This window comes from Diospyros lotus, chromosome 3 (genome assembly GCF_014633365.1).
Source record: "Diospyros lotus cultivar Yz01 chromosome 3, ASM1463336v1, whole genome shotgun sequence".
Classification (NCBI taxonomy): domain Eukaryota; kingdom Viridiplantae; phylum Streptophyta; class Magnoliopsida; order Ericales; family Ebenaceae; genus Diospyros; species Diospyros lotus.
Window position 1 is genome coordinate 28,159,826 of NC_068340.1, and position 18,494 is coordinate 28,178,319.

The following is an 18,494-nucleotide window of genomic DNA, read 5'->3' on the forward strand; positions in this document are numbered from 1 at the left end:
CTATGCCTTCAATCCTTTAATATGATCTTTGTTGGGGCTTGCTACCAACATGTCATCTACATACAACAGCAAAATAATGTAATCATTTTTACCAAATCTCTTGAAATATGCACAAGGGTCTGCATTAAGTCTGTTGTATCCAAGGCTCATGATGAAAGAATCAAATCTCTTATACCAACATCTCGGCGCCTATTTGAAACCGTATGGAGATTTGTTCAACCTATAAACCAAGTTCTCTTTTCCTTTTTCTTCAAAACCATATGGTTGGAGTATATATATTTCTTCTTCAAGATTTTCATGAAGAAAAGCTGTCTTCACATCTAGCTGCTCTAGATGTAGGTCAAATGTAGCACACATTGTCATGACTACTCGAACTGTGGTAATTTGAACAACAGGAGAAAATATCTCATTAAAATCAATCCCTTATTTCTGAGCATATCCTTTTACCGCCAGTCTTGCATGATATCGCTCCACTTAATCATCGCTATTACGCTTGATTTACACCCATTTGTTACCAATAGGCTTTCTTTCTTGTGGTAACGACACAAGTTCCCAAGTCTTGTTTTTATGAAGAGTTTCAATTTCTTCTTGCATTACTACCATCAGTGTTCAAAAACGCGCTAGGCGCTAGTTGGGCGCCAGGCTGGGGCCTAGCGCCTAGGTGCGGCCTAGGCGGCGACTAGGAAAAATGATTTTTTTTTTTTTTCTAAAAACCTTTTGATGTAATTTGATATTATTTTCAGGTAAATCAAAGTTGAAAAGACAAGTGAAATAATGGAATTAAGACTCAGAAAATAAATTATTATATTAGTTATAAGTTCAAGAAGGTAGAAGTAGCAATAATACAACATAAACCATATCCGAAGAATCTAAGTCTAACTATCTAATTGGTCTTCTTCCTCTCCATATTCTTCCAATACACGATCTTCATCGGACTCAAAATCAAATTCATTGATTTCTTGCTCATCTTCTTCTTCTGATTGAAAATCATCTTCATGAAGCTCTCTCATCCTAGAACTTCTTCGAGCTTGAAGCATCTCGTTTGCTCACGATGCTTCACCAACCACTTCCCAAGTGAGCCTGTACCAGGCTCAACTTCTTCATCATCTTCTCCATCAACGATCCATCCTTGTGCATTACTAGCATCACTAGCAAGTAGCACATCAACATTCCTTTCCTTCTCCCTTTTGTGCTTGCTCATCAATTTCGCATTAAATTGAACATAGACTAGATTGTTCAATTGATCCACGTCTAGTCTATTTCTTTTCTTCGAATGTATCTACATAAATAAAATAAAAGCAATATCAATATAAATGATAACTGAATAAGGATAACTAATTGATAGTAAATAAATATAATTCATATATACACTAACCCCTTCAAAAGTGCTCCAGTTACTTTCACAACCGAATGAACTAGTGGTTAACGAGAGAATCTTTCACGCCATTCGTTGCAAGTTTGGAGTTTGATTTCCATAAGTCACCCACCATGTAACTACATAGGTCAAGCAAGTATAAAGTAAACAAATTTAATTTATACACTAATACACAATAGAAAGAATTAAAGGAATTTTATACCTGGATTATAATTGTCATCATTTTTCGCACACCCTTGAGTTGCCCACGATTTTCCAAAAGCTCCATCTTTACGAGTATACTTTGGCAACTCAACATTTATAACATGGCCTTGCAATTCACCATCATAATGATAAAACATCTCCACACAGTTAAAAAGCCCATCCATCACTTCATTATCAAGTTGTATATCCATATCCTTGAAAAAGTAGTAGGGATTCAAAAGATAAGCTGCAAAATGTAGTGGACTATCTAGCCTATCTTTTACCCTTGCTTCAATAATCTCCATAATAGGCTTATAGTTCTTTTCAAGATTATTTAAGGCCTCCTTAATATCTTCCTTTGCTTGCTTAATCTCTCCACATAAAAAGCCCATAGAAGGCTTTCTATCCGCATCAACAATTCGAAGCACCTTCACCAAAGGTGCAAAAACTTTAAGGCATATAGTCACACCATTCCAAAAAGCAATGCTCATCACAGTAGCATAGGCTGCTTTCCCTTTAACAATCTTTGACCATTTGCACTCCTCCCATTCAGAGCTGGTAAACATTGCCCTCAATTGGGCCTTTTTCTCTATCAAACTCTGTAAAGTCAAGAAAGCAGAAGCGAATCTAGTAACTCCTGGTCTCACTATATCCCTCTTCTTCGTAAATGACCTCATTAAGGACAAGGTCTTATGGTGTGCATAAATGAAGATTGTGAAACTCTTGGCCTGATCAATGACTTTCTTATACTTCGGCAGTTTTTCAATACTTTCAAGCATCAAATTGATGGTGTGAGTAGCACATGAGGTCCAAAAGATATTTGGCCTCTTCACCTTCAATAATTTTGCCGCTCCCATATTATTGGCAGCATTGTCGGTTACTACTTGGATGACGTTTTGTGGCCCAACTTGCTCAATGCATTTATCCACATACTCAAAGATAAGTTCACTCGTATGTGCTTCATCTGAAGACTCTCTAGAAGAAAGGAAAGCAGTACCTGCATTAGAATTAACACATAGGTTCATGATGCTCCTCCTTTTTCTATCTGTCCAAGCATCTGTCATAATGGAGCACCCAGTTCGTGCCCACTCTTCTTTATGCTTCTTCAATAACTCTTTTATTCTGTCAACTTCCCCCTTTAATAGCAGTTCCTTCAATTGGTATTGACTGGGAGGTTTGAAGCCCGGCCCAAATTGACCAACCGCCTTAACAAACAATTTGAAGCTATCATTGTCAATCGCATTGAAAGGTATACCAGCTTCATACACCCATCTAGCACAATATTCACGAACAGACTGTGTTCTCTCTTTAAATAGTGCTTCACTAATAGTTTGTTGCCTTTGGGTCATTCTCGCACTCAAACAAGTTTCAGGGCTGATGGAGCTTGCAAACTTATCCATAGGGCCAAGAGTACGGGACGTTTTTCTGCTACCTAACTCTTGCAATTCATCTTCATCATCCCCTTCCACTCTTTCAGAGATATTAACAGTTGATCTCATCAAATCTTCCTCCTTCTTCTTATTTTTCCTCTTATTCTTTGCCTCGGCAATAACATTCTTACATTTGGCTTGATCAGTTGGAGAAGATTTTGGACATGCAGAAACATTTCCAGAAATGTGGCCAATGTGTTCTTTTACTCTATAAACACCTCCAGACATAATTTTACCACACAACTTACATTTAATTTTATCCACATTCTTCGGATCAATTAACATTCCATACTCCCATCCGACATCATTTGACTTCCTTTTAAGAATTGAGGAGGCCTCGGACGATGCTCCCGTACTTCCAGTCCTATCCGAATCATTCATTTCACTTCCTATTTTTTCCTGAGTATTGAATAATATACATTAAAATTTAATTAAAACTCATCTAATGAAATCAACAGCTGCTGCTTGAAGCAGCAAGCTTGCGTTGCTGCTTCAACAAGCAGCAAGCAAGCAATATGCAAGCTCGCTGCTTCAAGCAGCTTTGCGTTGCTGCTTGCTGCTGAGTTGCTGCAGAAAGGAAAGCTTGTGTTGGCGGAGGAAGATGGATAGTTGGATACATAGCGCAGCAAGACGCGATCGACGACGAGAGAGAATGACCAACAGGCAACAGGTGAGGTCGGCAGCAAGGTCGGAAGCAATGAGATAGCAAGACCAAGAGAAGAGATCAATGGCGGCGACGAACAACCAAGAGGAGATCGAAGGGGAGAGAGGGAGAGAGAGGAGCCGCGATGAACACAACCAGAGAGAGAAAGGGAAAGGGGATCGGGAAATAGAGAAAGGGAGGGGGAAAAAAGGCCGGCCCAAGACGCGCACGACCTAGGTGGCCCAAGTCGTGCGCGACCCAGGCGGTTAGGCGCCGCCTGGTCCGCTTAGGCGGCGCCGCGGCCCGATTAGTCGGCCATGGCGCATAGGGCTACCGAGTAGCCCTAAATCGCTGCTGCCAGTTGCCGCTCAGCACCTAGGCGGTCACCTAGGCCGAATTTTTGAACACTGGCTGCCATCCACTGAGATGCATTTGAATTGTTCATTGCTTCTTGAAGAGTTGTTGGCTCCCATCCTCTATTAGAAGACAGTATGCAACATTGCTCTCCATAACATAATCCAAGTGCCAACCTAGTCTTTTTGTCAAGCGACCTAACCGACGAATTTTTGGTGCCTCGAACACAACTGGTTCTTATTCCTCATGCTCTGGTGCTACTTCAAAAGAATCCTTTTGTTCAGATTCCTTTTCTACCTGTACCACTATAGTCTCTGGATTTTATTTCTATGAGAAGTTAGAGGTAGAACTCCAACTTGAAAAGCTAGCTTAACAGGTGGAGGGATCAGCTTCCTTATATATAGCCCAGGTCTCCCTTGCTGGGGTGATGTGGGATTCTCACACTCCCCCCCATGTCGAAGCTTCTCCAGTAACTGATACATGCCTAGGTGATCAGGCAGGGTACTGGTCCATTACCACGACTGAGGGCAGTCCCCCAGCCAAGGGTTGGCCCTGATACCATTATGTAATGGTCGGGGTCCACATAGTAACGTATTGTCCGGTTCAGGTCGCAACCAATCCCCGGTTTTGTCGCTCTGAGATTTAATCCCAAAACGAGCGTCACTATGTAGAACACCATTCGCACTTATATGCCCAGTTTCCCCCATTTGCATGGCCGATGTGGGATTTGCTTAAGGTGCTTACACGCACCCTCCCTTGGGACTCATTGTCCTCGCTGAGGTTTGCCCCACCACTGCGTTCAGAGGCTCGGGGGTCGGCTCGAATACCATTATGAGAAGTTAGAGGTAGAACTCCAACCTGAAAAGCTAGCTTAACAGGTGGAGGGATCATCTTCCTTATATATAGCCCAGGTTTCCCTTGCTGAGGCGGTGTGGGATTCTCACAATTTCACCGTGCTATCATCGCCTTCTTGTCTTTGTAGTTTATCTTTTACAAAGATAACATCCATGCTGACTATGATCTTGTGGGTAGTGGGATCCTACAGGCAATACCCCTTAACTCCGTCAATGTACCCCAAGAAAAGCATTTACTGGATTTTGGATCTAGCTTTGTAGTTTCTTGGGCATTGTACATCACGTACACTGGACTTCCAAATATATGGAGGTTTGAACAACCAACTTTCTTCCCAGTCCACATCTTTATCAGTGTCTTCAACTCAATTGCATTTGATGGGGCCTGATTTATCACATAACAAGCGGTATTAATTGCTTCTGCCTAGAAAGACTTTTTCTAAGCCTGCAGCCCCCTACATTGCTCTTATTCTTTCTAACAAAGTTCTATTCATCCGCTCTACCACTTCATTTTATTGAGGAGTGTATGCCGTAGTGAACTGTCTTTTGATGCCTTCCTAATTACAGAATTCAGTAAACTCATTGCCAGTATATTCTCCTCCATTATCTGACCTCAAACACTTGATTTTCTTTCCAGATTCAAGTTCCACCCGTGCTTTGTATACTTTGAAGACTGGAAACCCATCTGTCTTCCTTTTGATAGGATACACCCAACATCTCCTTGAATAGTCATCTATGAATGACACAAAGTACTTTGCTCCTCCTAGAGACATAACCGATGCTTGCCATACATCAGAGTGAACCAATTCTAGAATTTCTTTGCTTCTAGAATTTGATGTGTTGAATTTCGACCTGTGCTGCTTACCTGTAACACAATGCTCACAAAAGGGCAAGGATACCTTTGTGAGACTCAAAAGTAGATTCTGTTCCACAAGGATTTTCATTCCTTGTCAGACATATGTCCAAGTTTCTGATGCCATACTATTGTAGATCTTTCACTTGGATTATATAAAGCAACTAATGCTTCTTGTTCCAGTAAAGTCTCTCCATTCAACATCTATAACCTCGCAGTCACCTTTTCTGCCTTCATAAGTCGTCGTTGCTTCATAACATAGTGCATCACCTTCACCTGAGATACTTGCTACATTTCCTTGAGGACTAGAATTGTTCTTGTTCAAATTTTAGCAATCCTTCTTCCAAGTGTCCTTTTTTGCCACAGTGGTAGCATTTCAGGTTCTTCTTACTTCTTGACTTTGACCTACCATGATTTTGACTCCCATTTGAGTCATGTTCCGTTGATCTCCCTCTCACCACTGTTAGTGCCTCCGCTTGTTGTGAACTGGCCAACCTGTCTTCTTTGTTTTTGCGTTGATTTTCTTCTTCTAGAATAGCAGCTGCAATATCATCAAAGACTAGGATTTTCGTAGTGGAAGTATTTGTCAAATTGATGATGAGTTGATCATACGAATCTGGTAGACTTTGAAATAAAAGTTCAGCACATTCATTTGTCTCTATTTTATAACCCAAAGATGTGAGTTGAGAAAATAGAGTATTCAAAGTGTTGATGTGCTCCCTCACCGAAATAGATTCTGACATCCATAAAGTATACAATTTCCTCCTAAGGAAAATTTTGTTGTGAAGTGTTTTGGCCTTGTACAATTTTGTAAGATGATCCCAAATATCATTTGCCATTTTCTTCTCTTCTATGCTAGACAATATTTCATCTGCTAGTGCCAGATGAAGATTTGCAACAGCATTCCCGTCCATCTCATTCCACTTGTCATTATTTGTGAAGTCCTTCGGCTTATCACTGATGGCCGCTAGGCAATTATATTTTCTCAAGATAGCCTTCATCTTCAACTTCCACAGTGAGAAATTTCTCCCGTTGAACTTTTCAATCTCAAATTTTCCCGCCATTGCTTCTATCACGAACTACTTTGAGCACAAGATTAGCTCCCACTATTTCACGTGAATAGTAACCATACATGTGAATAGTACCCCTGTATACGTGAATAATACCCATTACCTTCCAAAAGAGTGATTAATAATATAACTTATTTTTTTGACGTGGAGGATCCACTTTTATAGTGGCAACCACATAGCATACAATAAGTAGATATATAAACACCCCAATGTAGGCTCTGATACCACTTGTTGTAAAAATAACACTAGATTAGAGCAAGGTCGCAGTTAATAATTTGAGAAAATAATAATAACAAAGAAAATTGGACACACAGATTTTTGTGGAAAACCCCCAAACAAATCAGGGTAAAAACCATGGGCAAAGAGAAAAGAATTCACTATGAAAAATAATAGGAGTTACAACTTTCTCTATAAATCACAAAGAGATAACAACAACAATCTCTCTTGAAAATAGGAGAAAACATTCTCAATAATTCTCTCTAACTCTCTACTTTACTCTCTACAAATGGGATATTGGAATGGAAAACAATTTATAGGCCTCCCTTATGCATTAAAAACGCGTTTGGCGCCGCCTGAAATTTCAGCTGCTTTAATTGCAACTGCTGTACGAAATGCGACTGCCAGCATCTTCTTTCTTCCTTTAATTTCAATGTTTATAATATTATATGTGTGCAGCCGCAACTTTTGACATTTGGGCACAACATTTTGATCATCTTATGGTTGACTTCATTCATGAAGTATGGATTGGTAGCAACTTCATCCCATGCATATTGGCAGGGTTTGTTAGTTGCTAATCACATTACCTAGTTAGAAATTGCCTTGTATCATTTGACATGCTGTATGAGCCTAATCCTGTACTCAGAAAACTACATTTTACTGGAAGCATTTTACCCAGAACATTTGTGAGTTTGAATATTTTGGACTTAATACAATTTTATTATATTTTGTATTTATAATGCTTCGTTCATGACAGAGAATATTCTTTCTAACTTTTCCCTTGTGGGGTTGCAATCTTCTTTTTGTCATTGTAGCTTGCCCACTGGGTTCTTATTGCCCCCTTGCTAAACTCAATAAAACTACCGGTGTATGTGATCCGTAAGTTTGATTCTTCTTCTTATGATTGTGTCCTTCCTTTTGTATTTAAAATGCTTTAGATAAGATTCTAATGTTTGGGAAACACAAATACTGCAGCTACCGGTACCAACTGCCTCCTGGACAGCCAAACCATACCTGCGGTGCAGCAGATATTTGGGCTGATGTTTTGAGTAGTACTGAGGTATTCTGTTCAGCAGGATCATACTGTCCGAGTACTGTCAAAAAAAATCCTTGCAGTAGTGGGTATTGATTATTATCTCAGAACTTGTTGCAGTTGTGCATAATAACTTTGTTTCTTGTAGTTGGATGCTCTGGAAATTGGCAGCCAAAATTTCTTTAGTTTCTCTTTTAGAGCATTTAAGTTGCAGATAAAAGATCTATGATGTGTTCTTTCTATTGCTGATCACAGTGTTCTTCATGTTGCAGACATTTCTGCAGGACTGGCTCCACATCACAAGTGGGTAAGTAATTTTTTTCTATTCCTTTTTTGTGTGTTTCATTACTGGAAATCCTTATTTTCTCACCTAATGGTTCTCAGAATCAGAGAAAAATGAATATTTTGGTAATGACACATAATTAAGTGTTGAAGTGTGATATTAATGAAAGAAGAACATGAATTCAAATATGAAGTGCAACACTGATCTAGTTTTCCAACTTACACTGTAAAAGAATCTCATTTTAGGGAGATGGTATACAAAATGTCATGAATTTTATGGGTTAGGATTCCAGTGAGGAAAGGATGCTGAATAGGAGTGTCTTCTTGTGGAGGGAAAAAAAACAGAAGCAGATAGCTTCCCTTAAATTCAGGCATAAATTGGCAGGTTATATTTTGACAACTCCACTGGGTATTTTATTTGTTTAAAAAGGCCTGTTGCTTTCAATGATGTTATCAATAATATGAAGTTCATGTTAATGTTCAAATAGTTATTGCTTAGTTAGAGCTTAATGTGACCATGACCATCTTCGTCTTCTGGTACTTCTGAAATTAGATGGAAGTGTTTTTTCATGAACTTTAATGTGAGTGGCAAGTATAAGAGCTACATAAAGTTGTCAAATACTGCTCAATATTTAATTATTTCTTATCCTTATATTTGGGTGAGATAGGCTATGAATTCTAGATCTCCAATTAACTCTATCCATGGCCATATCTTCTGCAAGGCCATTATATATTATCTTAAGGGTTTCTGACCAAGTTCTCTTTGGTCTCCCTCTCCCTCTCCTCCTCCCTCTTTTGATACAAAATTTGCCCATTTCATCCATTTGCCGCATAGGTGTTTCTATCAACCTTCTTCTCAATGTCCAAATCATCTTAATCATGACTCCCTCATCTAATTTTCATATAGGCACCACTTCAACCTTATTAGTATGATCTCATTTCATATTTCTTCTTTTCATGTATGGTCACACATGAACTATAAGATTCTCATCTTAGATACACTCTTAGTTTGTTACATGTTGGTGCTTAACCGTCCAACATTTAGAGTCATACAACAAAGATGGACTTGTACTTGTACAATAAAATTTCCCTTTTAGCTTTAAAGGGATATTATAATTGCATAAAATGTTAAATGCACTTCTTTGCTTTAAGCATCATGAGTTAATTGTACAAGTAATATCCTCCATAATCTCCCCTTCTTTTTGAACAACTGATCCAAGATTTCCAAATTCAAAATAACTTTATCATCAAGGTTCTTAGTAATATCATATGCACTTACATTAAAAATACCCAAATTTTGGATTCCAAGGTGTTTCTCCATTATTCAAGTTCATTCACACCTTTTTTTTTCATCTATCGAGGCAATATCATCTACAAATAAATGATACCAAGACACTTCTTTTTGGAGGTTTTTTGTGAGTTCATCCATAGCAAGAGCAAATAAGTGTGGGTTCAATGCAAACCCTTGATGTGATCCAAATTTAATTGGGAAAGCCTTAGTATCTTCTCCAAAAACCCTAATATGCATTTATGCTTGATGATATATGTCCTTAATAAGTATATATAAGCAACTCATACTTCTTTCTTCTCCAACACCTTCCACAAGACTTCTTGAGGCATTGTCATAGGTTTTTTCCAAGTTTATAAATACCACATGCAAATCTTTATCTTTGGATCTTTCCATTAAGCATCTTAGTAAGTAGATCAAGTATAAAACCAATTGTAGAAAACTGTCTTGGTTTTGATTTTTTTTTTTAAATACCTCTTGTTCTACCAGCAAGATTCTTTTTGGATGGTAACTTTTCCCTTCAACTCTCTTAGAAATGTTTTTTTCCATATTTCAAATAGTAGCAACCTTCTCAATCTACATTTACTCACTTTTTTCTTATATGGTTCAATATCTTCTATGACGTACTTTTCCCTAAAAATAACTTGTTTTTTCACCTTTTAAACTCCGCCATATGATTATTGGGATTCATTGGTATCATTCACCCACCTCCATTTTTCGGTGGTTGAGTTTTTGCGCCGTCCTGTGACCATGGGTGGTGTCGTAAATATAGAAAGTAGACAGAATATTCAAAACTTGATTTTAGGATCTGATTTAGTAGAGCTTGATCATAGGGTCTAATTTAGGATTAGTAGATTGTATATATCTCTTGTATAATGTAATTTTGGAGTGTGTGAGATTGAAGAGAATACTTCTTTTCCCAACATGGTATCAGAGTCCTAGGGTTCCTGTGTTCTTGGTGCGGCCCTATTGAGTCTTGAGTTCTCTGTCTCTGTGTTCTTTTCCAGAACGAGATCTAAACGTGGCCTAATGGAGTCATCGTCCTCTCTATTTTGTGTTTTGGTCTAGTTGAGTCATTGTCTTTTCTATCTTGTGTTTCTGTTTCCAATTGGTCTTGAATATTCGAAACTCCTAGTGTGAAGTGTGATGGCAGACAAAATAACAGAATCGACCAAAACAGTAGAAAGGGTTGATACCAAAAGTGATATGAAGACTATGATTTATGACGTTGTTCTAAGAACAAAAATCGCAGAACATAGGCTCAATGATCGAAACTACTTAGATTGGAGTAAAACTGTGCGGCTATATCTTTGGAGTATAAAAAGGGATGATCACCTTATTGATGAGCCTCCATTTGATGCTACTGCAAAGCCTGGTTGTGAGAGCATGCCAAAATCTTCCTGCAGATCCAAAATTCTATTGACACGGAGGTAATCGATTTGGTGAATCACTGTGAATTTGTCAAAGAACTTATGGATTATCATTCTTGTATTCTATAAAAGGAAATATTTCTCACATATATGATGTATGCAAGGAGTTTTATCGACTCAAAAAACAAAACAGGACTCTCACTGAATATTTTATGGATTTTAAACGGGTGTATGAAGAGCTGAACACTCATCTTCCTTTTAGCCGTGATGTAAAGGTTCAACAATCTCAACATGAGCAGATGGTTGTTATGAGTTTTCTTGTAGGCCTGCTGTCTAAGTTTGATGCTGCCCGACCACAGATTCTGTCAAGTTCAGAGATTGCATCTCTTCGTGATACCTTCACTCAAGTATTATGAGCAAAGGTGTCTCAGCCTTCTCCTCCTAGTAATAATACTGAACTTGTAAGTCAAAGAATGTGGAATGAAACAGGAAATCATGGTGGTAAGAGTAGCTGGAATGGACATGGTGGCAGGAATGGTGGTGATACCAATAGGAATGGATGTTGTGGACAGGATAACAATAGCAGGCTAACATCCTCTCATTGTGGTGAAATTGGTTGCACAAAATATGCCTGTCGAAAACTCCACGAGAAACCACCGCAGCAGCACGTTACTAACTTCGCTACTCATGAAACTAGTCCTTTGTCTACTGGTAAGACTGTCTTAATTTCTGCTGATAAGTGTGCTCGTTTTACTCAATACCAAGCTTCAAAAACAGTCTATCAATGCTCCAACAACCATGGTTGATAATTCAGGTAATCCCACTACATGTCTTGTGTCATCCTCTTCCAAATGGGTCATTGATTCAGGTGCCATAGATCATATGACTGGTGATGCAGGTATTCTTTCTTCCTTTACTTCTCAAAAACATCTACCAACTCTACTGACAGTTACTTTGGCTGATGGATCCACTGCTTCTATAGTGGGTTTTGGCATTGCCAATCCTACTACATCGCTTTCACTGTCATCTATCCTATGTTTGCCTGATTTTTTATTCAACTTACTATCTGTTAGAAAATCAATTGGATTCTTAATTGTCGTCTCATTCTTTCCTGACCATTGTGTATTTCAGTTCAGGATCTTATAAAAAAGCAAATTATTGGTAGAGGATGTGAATCAAGTGGTTTTTATTTACTTGAACCTACTCTTATGACAATACCAAGACCAATTGCTTGTTCAAGTGTCCTATCTCCTCTTGATCTTCATTGTTGTTTGGGGCATCCTTCCTCGTCTACATTGAAGAAGTTATTTCCTCGTCTTCAACATTTATCTCATTTCAATTGTGAGTCATGTCAATTTGTAAACCATCATCGTGTGTCCAATTTACTTAGAATTAACAAACGGACTTCATCCCCCTTTGAGTTAGTCCATTTGGATGTTTGGGGTCCGTGTCCAATGGTCTCAAAGTTTAGTTTTTGATACTTTGTAACCTTTGCTAATGACTATTCTCGTGCTACTTGGTTATACTTAATGAATAATCGTTCTGAGTAGTTTTCTACATTTTGTGCCTTTTTTGGCTGAGGTTCAAACACAATTTCATACTTCTGTGCATGTTTTACGCAGTGAAAATGCCTCTGAGTATTTTTCTACTCCTTTTAATTCCTTTTTATCCCAACATGGTATTATTCATGAATTGTCATATGTTGATACACCACCCCAAAATGGTGTTGTCAAACGAAAGAACAAACATTTGTTAGAAGTTGCCCAAGCCTTATTTTTCACATGCAGGTAACTAAGCCATTTTGGGCAAATGTTGTTTGCATCACTTGTTTTTTTATCAATCGAATGTCCTCATTTGTCCTTGCAGGTGATATTCCCTACTCTATCTTGTTACCCTCCCAGTCTTTATTTCCTATTGAACCTCGTATTTTTGGTTGTACTTGTTTTGTTTGTGATCCTCATGTATCTAAGTTGGATCCAAAATCCCTAAAGTGTGTTTTTGTAGGGTACTCTCCGACCCAGAAAGGATACCCATGCTATTCTCTTGATTTAGGTCGATATTTGGTGTCTCTTGATGTTACCTTCTTTGAGACTACCTCATTCTTTCCTCGTTCACCTAATTCTACTCATGGTAGTAGGGACGGTACTTTTTTGGTATGTACCGTGACAACTTGTGTTGATCCTCCTATGTCTTACCCTCCACCTATTATTTAAGTTTACTCTCATCACTCTCATAATCTTGCGTCACATCCTCCACCGGCTCCTTTGTCTACAAATTCGTCTCCCTCTATCCCAATCCTAGTTCTTTCTTCTATAGATTTTAGTCTTGATCTTCCTATTGCACTTTGCAAAGGAAAACGACAATGTTCTCATCGTATCTCTTCATTTTCCTCTTATGAACATTTGTCTCCTTCACTGCAATGCTTTATTTTTTTAGATTCTATTTTTGTGCCTAAAACGTTACCTGGAGCTTTATCTCATCCTAGCTGGTGAGCAGTTATGATTGATGTGATGCGTGCCCTCAATGAGAATGGTACTTGGGAACTTATCCCCATCCCTACTGATAAGAAGGCTATTAGTTGTAAATGGGTGTTTGTCATCAAGGTTAATCCTAATGGTTCCCCTATCTCAAAGCCCATCTTGTTGCTAAAGGGTATTCTCAAACCTATGGTGTTGATTATTCGAATATATTTTCTTCGGTGGCTAAACTTGCTTATGTTCGCCTATTTATCTCCCTTGCTGCTACTAATGATTGGTCTTTGTGCCAGTTAGATGTCAAAATTGCTTTTCTTCATGGTGATTTATAGGAGGAGGTGTATATGGAGCAACCACTTGGGTTTGTTGCTCTTAGGGGGAATCGGGTAAGGTTTGTAGACTTCGAAAATCCTTATATGGGTTAAAACATAGTCCTTGTGCTTGGTTTGGGCGATTCAATGAAATAGTTCAAGAGTTTGGGATGAAGAAGAGTTCTTGTGATCATTTTTGTATTCTATCAACAATTTGAGGCTAATATTGTATTGTTAGTTGTATATGTTGATGATATTGTGATCACAGGTAGCAACAGTACTTGTATTATATCACTAAAATCCTTCCTATAGAAGCATTTCCAGACCAAAGACTTGGGACAGTTAAAATATTGGAAAATGCTATTGGTACACCTTGAGCTACACCTTGGGCTACATAAAGGTGTATCAATGACAAAAAAATCCTCATGAGGCGCGTGAGGCGAGGGGTATTTTAGTAATAATACCCCCTTATGTAGCCCAAGATGTACAAAAGTGATGTACATCTAGCATGATTCTAAAATATTTCTTAGGCAACGAAGTTACAAGATCTAAAAAGGATATCTTTCTCTCCCAAAGAAACAAGGAAATTGGGCACTAAACCATGTAGCACGCCAATGATTATGAACTTGCAACTTATAGCAGAGGATGGAGAATTGTTTGACAATCCTGTGTGCCGATGATTATGAACCTGCAACTTACAGCAAAGGATGGAGAATCATTTGATAATCTTGAGATGTTAAAGGTTGGTTGGAAAATTGAATTATTTGACAGTGACTTGCCTTGATATTGCCTACCACGTTAGCTTTGTGAGTCAGTTGATGTCCTCTCCGAGAACTTCTCATTGGAGTGCCCTAGAACAGATTTTATGTTACCTTAAAGGTTCTCCAGGACATGGCATATTATATGGTAATCATGGTCATTTACGTATTGATTGTTTCATAGATGCAGATTGGGCATCTTCTAAGGTTGACAGCAGATTAACAATGGGATACCGTGTCTTTGTTGGAGGTAACTTGGTATCATGGAAGAGTTAGAAACAAAGTATAGTGTCTCGGTTAAGTGCAGAATTAGAATATAGAGCCATGGCACAATCAATGTGTGAACTCATGTGGATATACCAATTGATGAGTGAAATTGGTCTTGGTAACTCTCTACCTATGAAACTATGGTGTGACAATCAAGCTACTCTACATATTGGATCAAATCCAGTTTTCCATGAGAGAACTAAACATATTTAGATCGATTGTGATTCCATATTCAGCAAGGTCTCACATCAACTAGTCATGTCAAACCAACGAACAATTAGGCAACATTTTCACGAAAGCTTTGAATGGTCCTAAGATTGTCTATATCTGCAACAAGCTGGGCATGATTAACATCTATGCTCCAACTTGAGGAGGAGTGTTGTAAATAAGACAAACAGCTAGAATATTCAATACATTGTAAATATAGAAAGTAGACAGGATATTATTCAGAACGAGATTTTAGGATCTGATTTAGTAGAGCTTGATCATAGGATCTAATTTGTGATCAGTAGACTATATATATCTCTTGTATAATGTAATTTTGGAGTATGTGAGATTGAAGAGAATACTTCTTTTCCCAACAGTCGGATTTTGTTGAGCTTTGTGCTTGTGTAGGTTGTTGAATGAGGGTATTGGGGCTGTTTCTTACCAATTGGTTATGGTGAGTTTTATCACCTTTTCTGTTGGGAGGGTAGTGTTGCTGTGCCCATTTAATGGCATGGGGTCATAGACAGTCAGGTGGTTTGGATCATGGTAGAATCTGTGTTGGATGGTGGTTGTCCATATAGATGACAGTAAGGTGTTTTGCAGTACCCGTGGTGGTGGAAGTGTGTGATTTGGGGTGGTTAGGTTGCAAGTGTAGGAGGGTGAGAGGGATAAGAGAGTGAAAGGGTAGGGAAGAATAATAAAACACCTAATGACTTGATAAACTAATTAGTAATTTGCATTAAATTGACGACGCCTACAAATTAAAATTTTCAAAGTTAATCGTGATTAATCCTGGATAATAATTTATGTCAGTATACAACATTATGTTGAAATCCATTATTTTTTTAATTATTATTAGTTTTGGATTGGGTAAAATACATGATTTGGAATAATTATTTGATGTGGTATCTATATTTTCTATGGCCAATTGATGGTAAGTAATAAAGAGGGTGAGTTGTTATGGGATACTTGAGAAATAAGGGATGCCGTTATAGTCTCAAATGTCGAGGGGAATGCACTAGCCCTGTACCATTTTGGGGGAGGGAAGGGGTTCTGGATATAATTTGCCCCATTTTTTTTGCATAATTTCAAGATTAACTTGCACACTTAAGTTGGAATGTTCAATAATTATGACATCGTGGACAAAATTGCAGGGTGCTTTGAGTTGGCAACTTGTGAAGAAAAAACTGCAAATCAGAACATTACTGCATATGGCATCCTTCTTTTTGTAAGTGATCAGCTTATTCTTAGATAATATGTAAGAGGAAGATTTGAATGTATTTTCTTTATATCAGATTTAATTGTTAATTTCAGATTTGCTGTGGGTATATAGATTCACTTGACACAATTGTACATAATTTATATTTGGTTGTAGTACTAGGACAATATTGAAATGTTTCATCAAGTTAATGACTATTTTGATTCCAAGGTACTGCCTCAAGTGGGCTAGCCTAACATCCTTTCAGGTAGAAAGGCGGGCCAGCAGAAAATGGGACAGAAAAGTAGGGGATTATTTGTGTCCGTTGATGTCCTTTTTTTCCATTTACAATCTATTTTAAGGTAGCCACAGTCAGTGTTATGTTTTTCCACACATGTTCACAATCTGTAATAACTTAATGAACGTCTTTGACTTTGAAAGACCCAGTCACAAGAAGCACAAATTTTCCAGGGAATAAGTTTACAAGTTTATTGATCCATATATTGTATTTCATTTCTGGGCTCTGACTGAGTTTGATGTTATCTTGCAAAAACAGTTTGGAAGCTCAAAACTTTCATTTTCTATGCAGGTTGGTTTGTCACTTATACTTCTTATTATCTATAACTGTTCTGATCAAGTTATCAGTACTAAAGAAAAAAAGCAAGCAAAATCCAGAGAAGCAGCTGCAAGAAGTGCCAGAGAGACTGCTCAGGCACATGCAAGATGGAAATCAGCAAAGGATGTTGCTAAGAAGCATGCAATTGGATTTTCAACCCAGTTATCACGGACATTTTCTCGTAAGAAGTCTACCTTACCACCAATGCCAAAAGGAAGTAAAAATGATCAAAGCAACCTTACAAAGATGATGCAGGAGCTTGAGGAAGACCCTGACAGTCATGAAGGATTTAATATGGAGATTGGAGATAATAATTTTAAAAAGAACATGCCTAAGGGTAAGCAGTTGCATACTCGCAGCCAAATTTTCAAGTATGCTTACGGTCAAATTGAAAAGGAAAAAGCTATGCAGGAGCAAAACAAGAACTTGACTTTCTCGGGGGTCATTTCAATGGCTACTGATATTGACATCAGAACTAGGCCTACAATTGAGGTTGCTTTCAAGGATTTAACACTCACTTTGAAAGGGAAAAACAAGAATCTATTAAGGTGTGTGACTGGGAAAATTATACCTGGCCATGTTACCGCTGTCATGGGCCCATCTGGGGCTGGAAAAACAACATTTCTTTCTGCTTTAGCTGGAAAAGCAACTGGGTGCATGATGAGTGGTATGGTTATCATAAATGGGAAGGTAGAATCAATTCGTTCATACAAGAAAATTATCGGGTTTGTCCCACAAGATGATATAGTACATGGAAACTTGACAGTAGAGGAGAATCTGTGGTTTAGCGCTAGGTGCAGGTATGCCAATTCAGTGTTATGATGCACCCCACTTGTAACTTGATTTGTTTTCCTTTTTTAACCATGAAAATTTTATCCTGAAACTTCATTGCCTTATTATATATACATAACTAGTTACGGGTTGTGTAGTTATTCAATCTTCCCTTCAGAGCCACATCATTTTGCTGATTAAATTGATGGATTAGTAACTGCTCATTCATATAGACCAGTGCTTTTCTGCAACAGTCATACTCAATGACTTGAATTGTTTGTCTTGCTTCTTGCTGTTTCCTCTATGTTTAGCTTCTTTATTCACCTGTTGGATATAAATTTACTAAATATCAATTATGTTTTTGTTTTTGTAGGCTATCAGCTGATCTGCCTAAACCCGAGAAAGTTCTAGTTGTTGAAAGAGTCATTGAGTCCTTGGGACTGCAGCATGTGCGGGATTCCCTAGTTGGGACTGTGGAGAAGCGAGGCATCTCTGGAGGTCAAAGAAAGAGAGTAAATGTTGGGTTGGAAATGGTCATGGAACCTTCCCTGTTGATCTTAGATGAACCTACTTCTGGTTTGGACAGTTCTTCTTCACAGTTATTACTTAGAGCACTACGCCGTGAAGCTTTAGAAGGAGTAAACATTTGCATGGTGGTTCACCAACCCAGGTGATTTTAACCTTTTATAAAACCCTTCTTATTAGGTCATGCTCCATGATATTTCTGTAATGTCTTCCCCTGCCTGGATAAAGCGAACATTAAGCTGAACTGAGTGCATTTCTCTTGCTTATTTTGCTTGTTTTCTCATTATGCGGCCTCTGTGTGCTGTAGATTATGAAAGCCACTTGCTAAATTCCAAATATTTTGATGTTAGCTTGTATTGGTGCATTTATTTTATACCACTGTCATCTGCTCCAGAAAATTAACCCAAAGTAGCTCTAGT

At 38.2% G+C, this 18,494-nt stretch overlaps 1 protein-coding gene and 1 pseudogene across 2 annotated transcripts in view; both read left to right on the top strand.

Annotated features, from left to right (window-relative positions):
• Nucleotides 1-18,494, top strand: part of LOC127796313 (ABC transporter G family member 28-like) — a 30,943-nt gene that overhangs the window by 7,825 nt on the left and 4,624 nt on the right. Inside the window, exons 4-9 of one of the 2 annotated variants that reach the window (XM_052328395.1) lie at nucleotides 7,791-7,854; nucleotides 7,951-8,097; nucleotides 8,281-8,315; nucleotides 16,120-16,193; nucleotides 16,753-17,579; nucleotides 17,924-18,220. In XM_052328395.1, the coding sequence (XP_052184355.1) occupies nucleotides 7,791-7,854; nucleotides 7,951-8,097; nucleotides 8,281-8,315; nucleotides 16,120-16,193; nucleotides 16,753-17,579; nucleotides 17,924-18,220 (1,444 nt within the window). Of the gene's footprint in view, nucleotides 1-7,790; nucleotides 7,855-7,950; nucleotides 8,098-8,280; nucleotides 8,316-11,182; nucleotides 11,660-11,762; nucleotides 11,847-16,119; nucleotides 16,194-16,752; nucleotides 17,580-17,923; nucleotides 18,221-18,494 lie in introns of those variants that run through there. The other variant, XM_052328396.1, reaches the window with a different exon arrangement.
• On the top strand, nucleotides 10,416-11,364 carry LOC127796314 (uncharacterized; annotated as a pseudogene).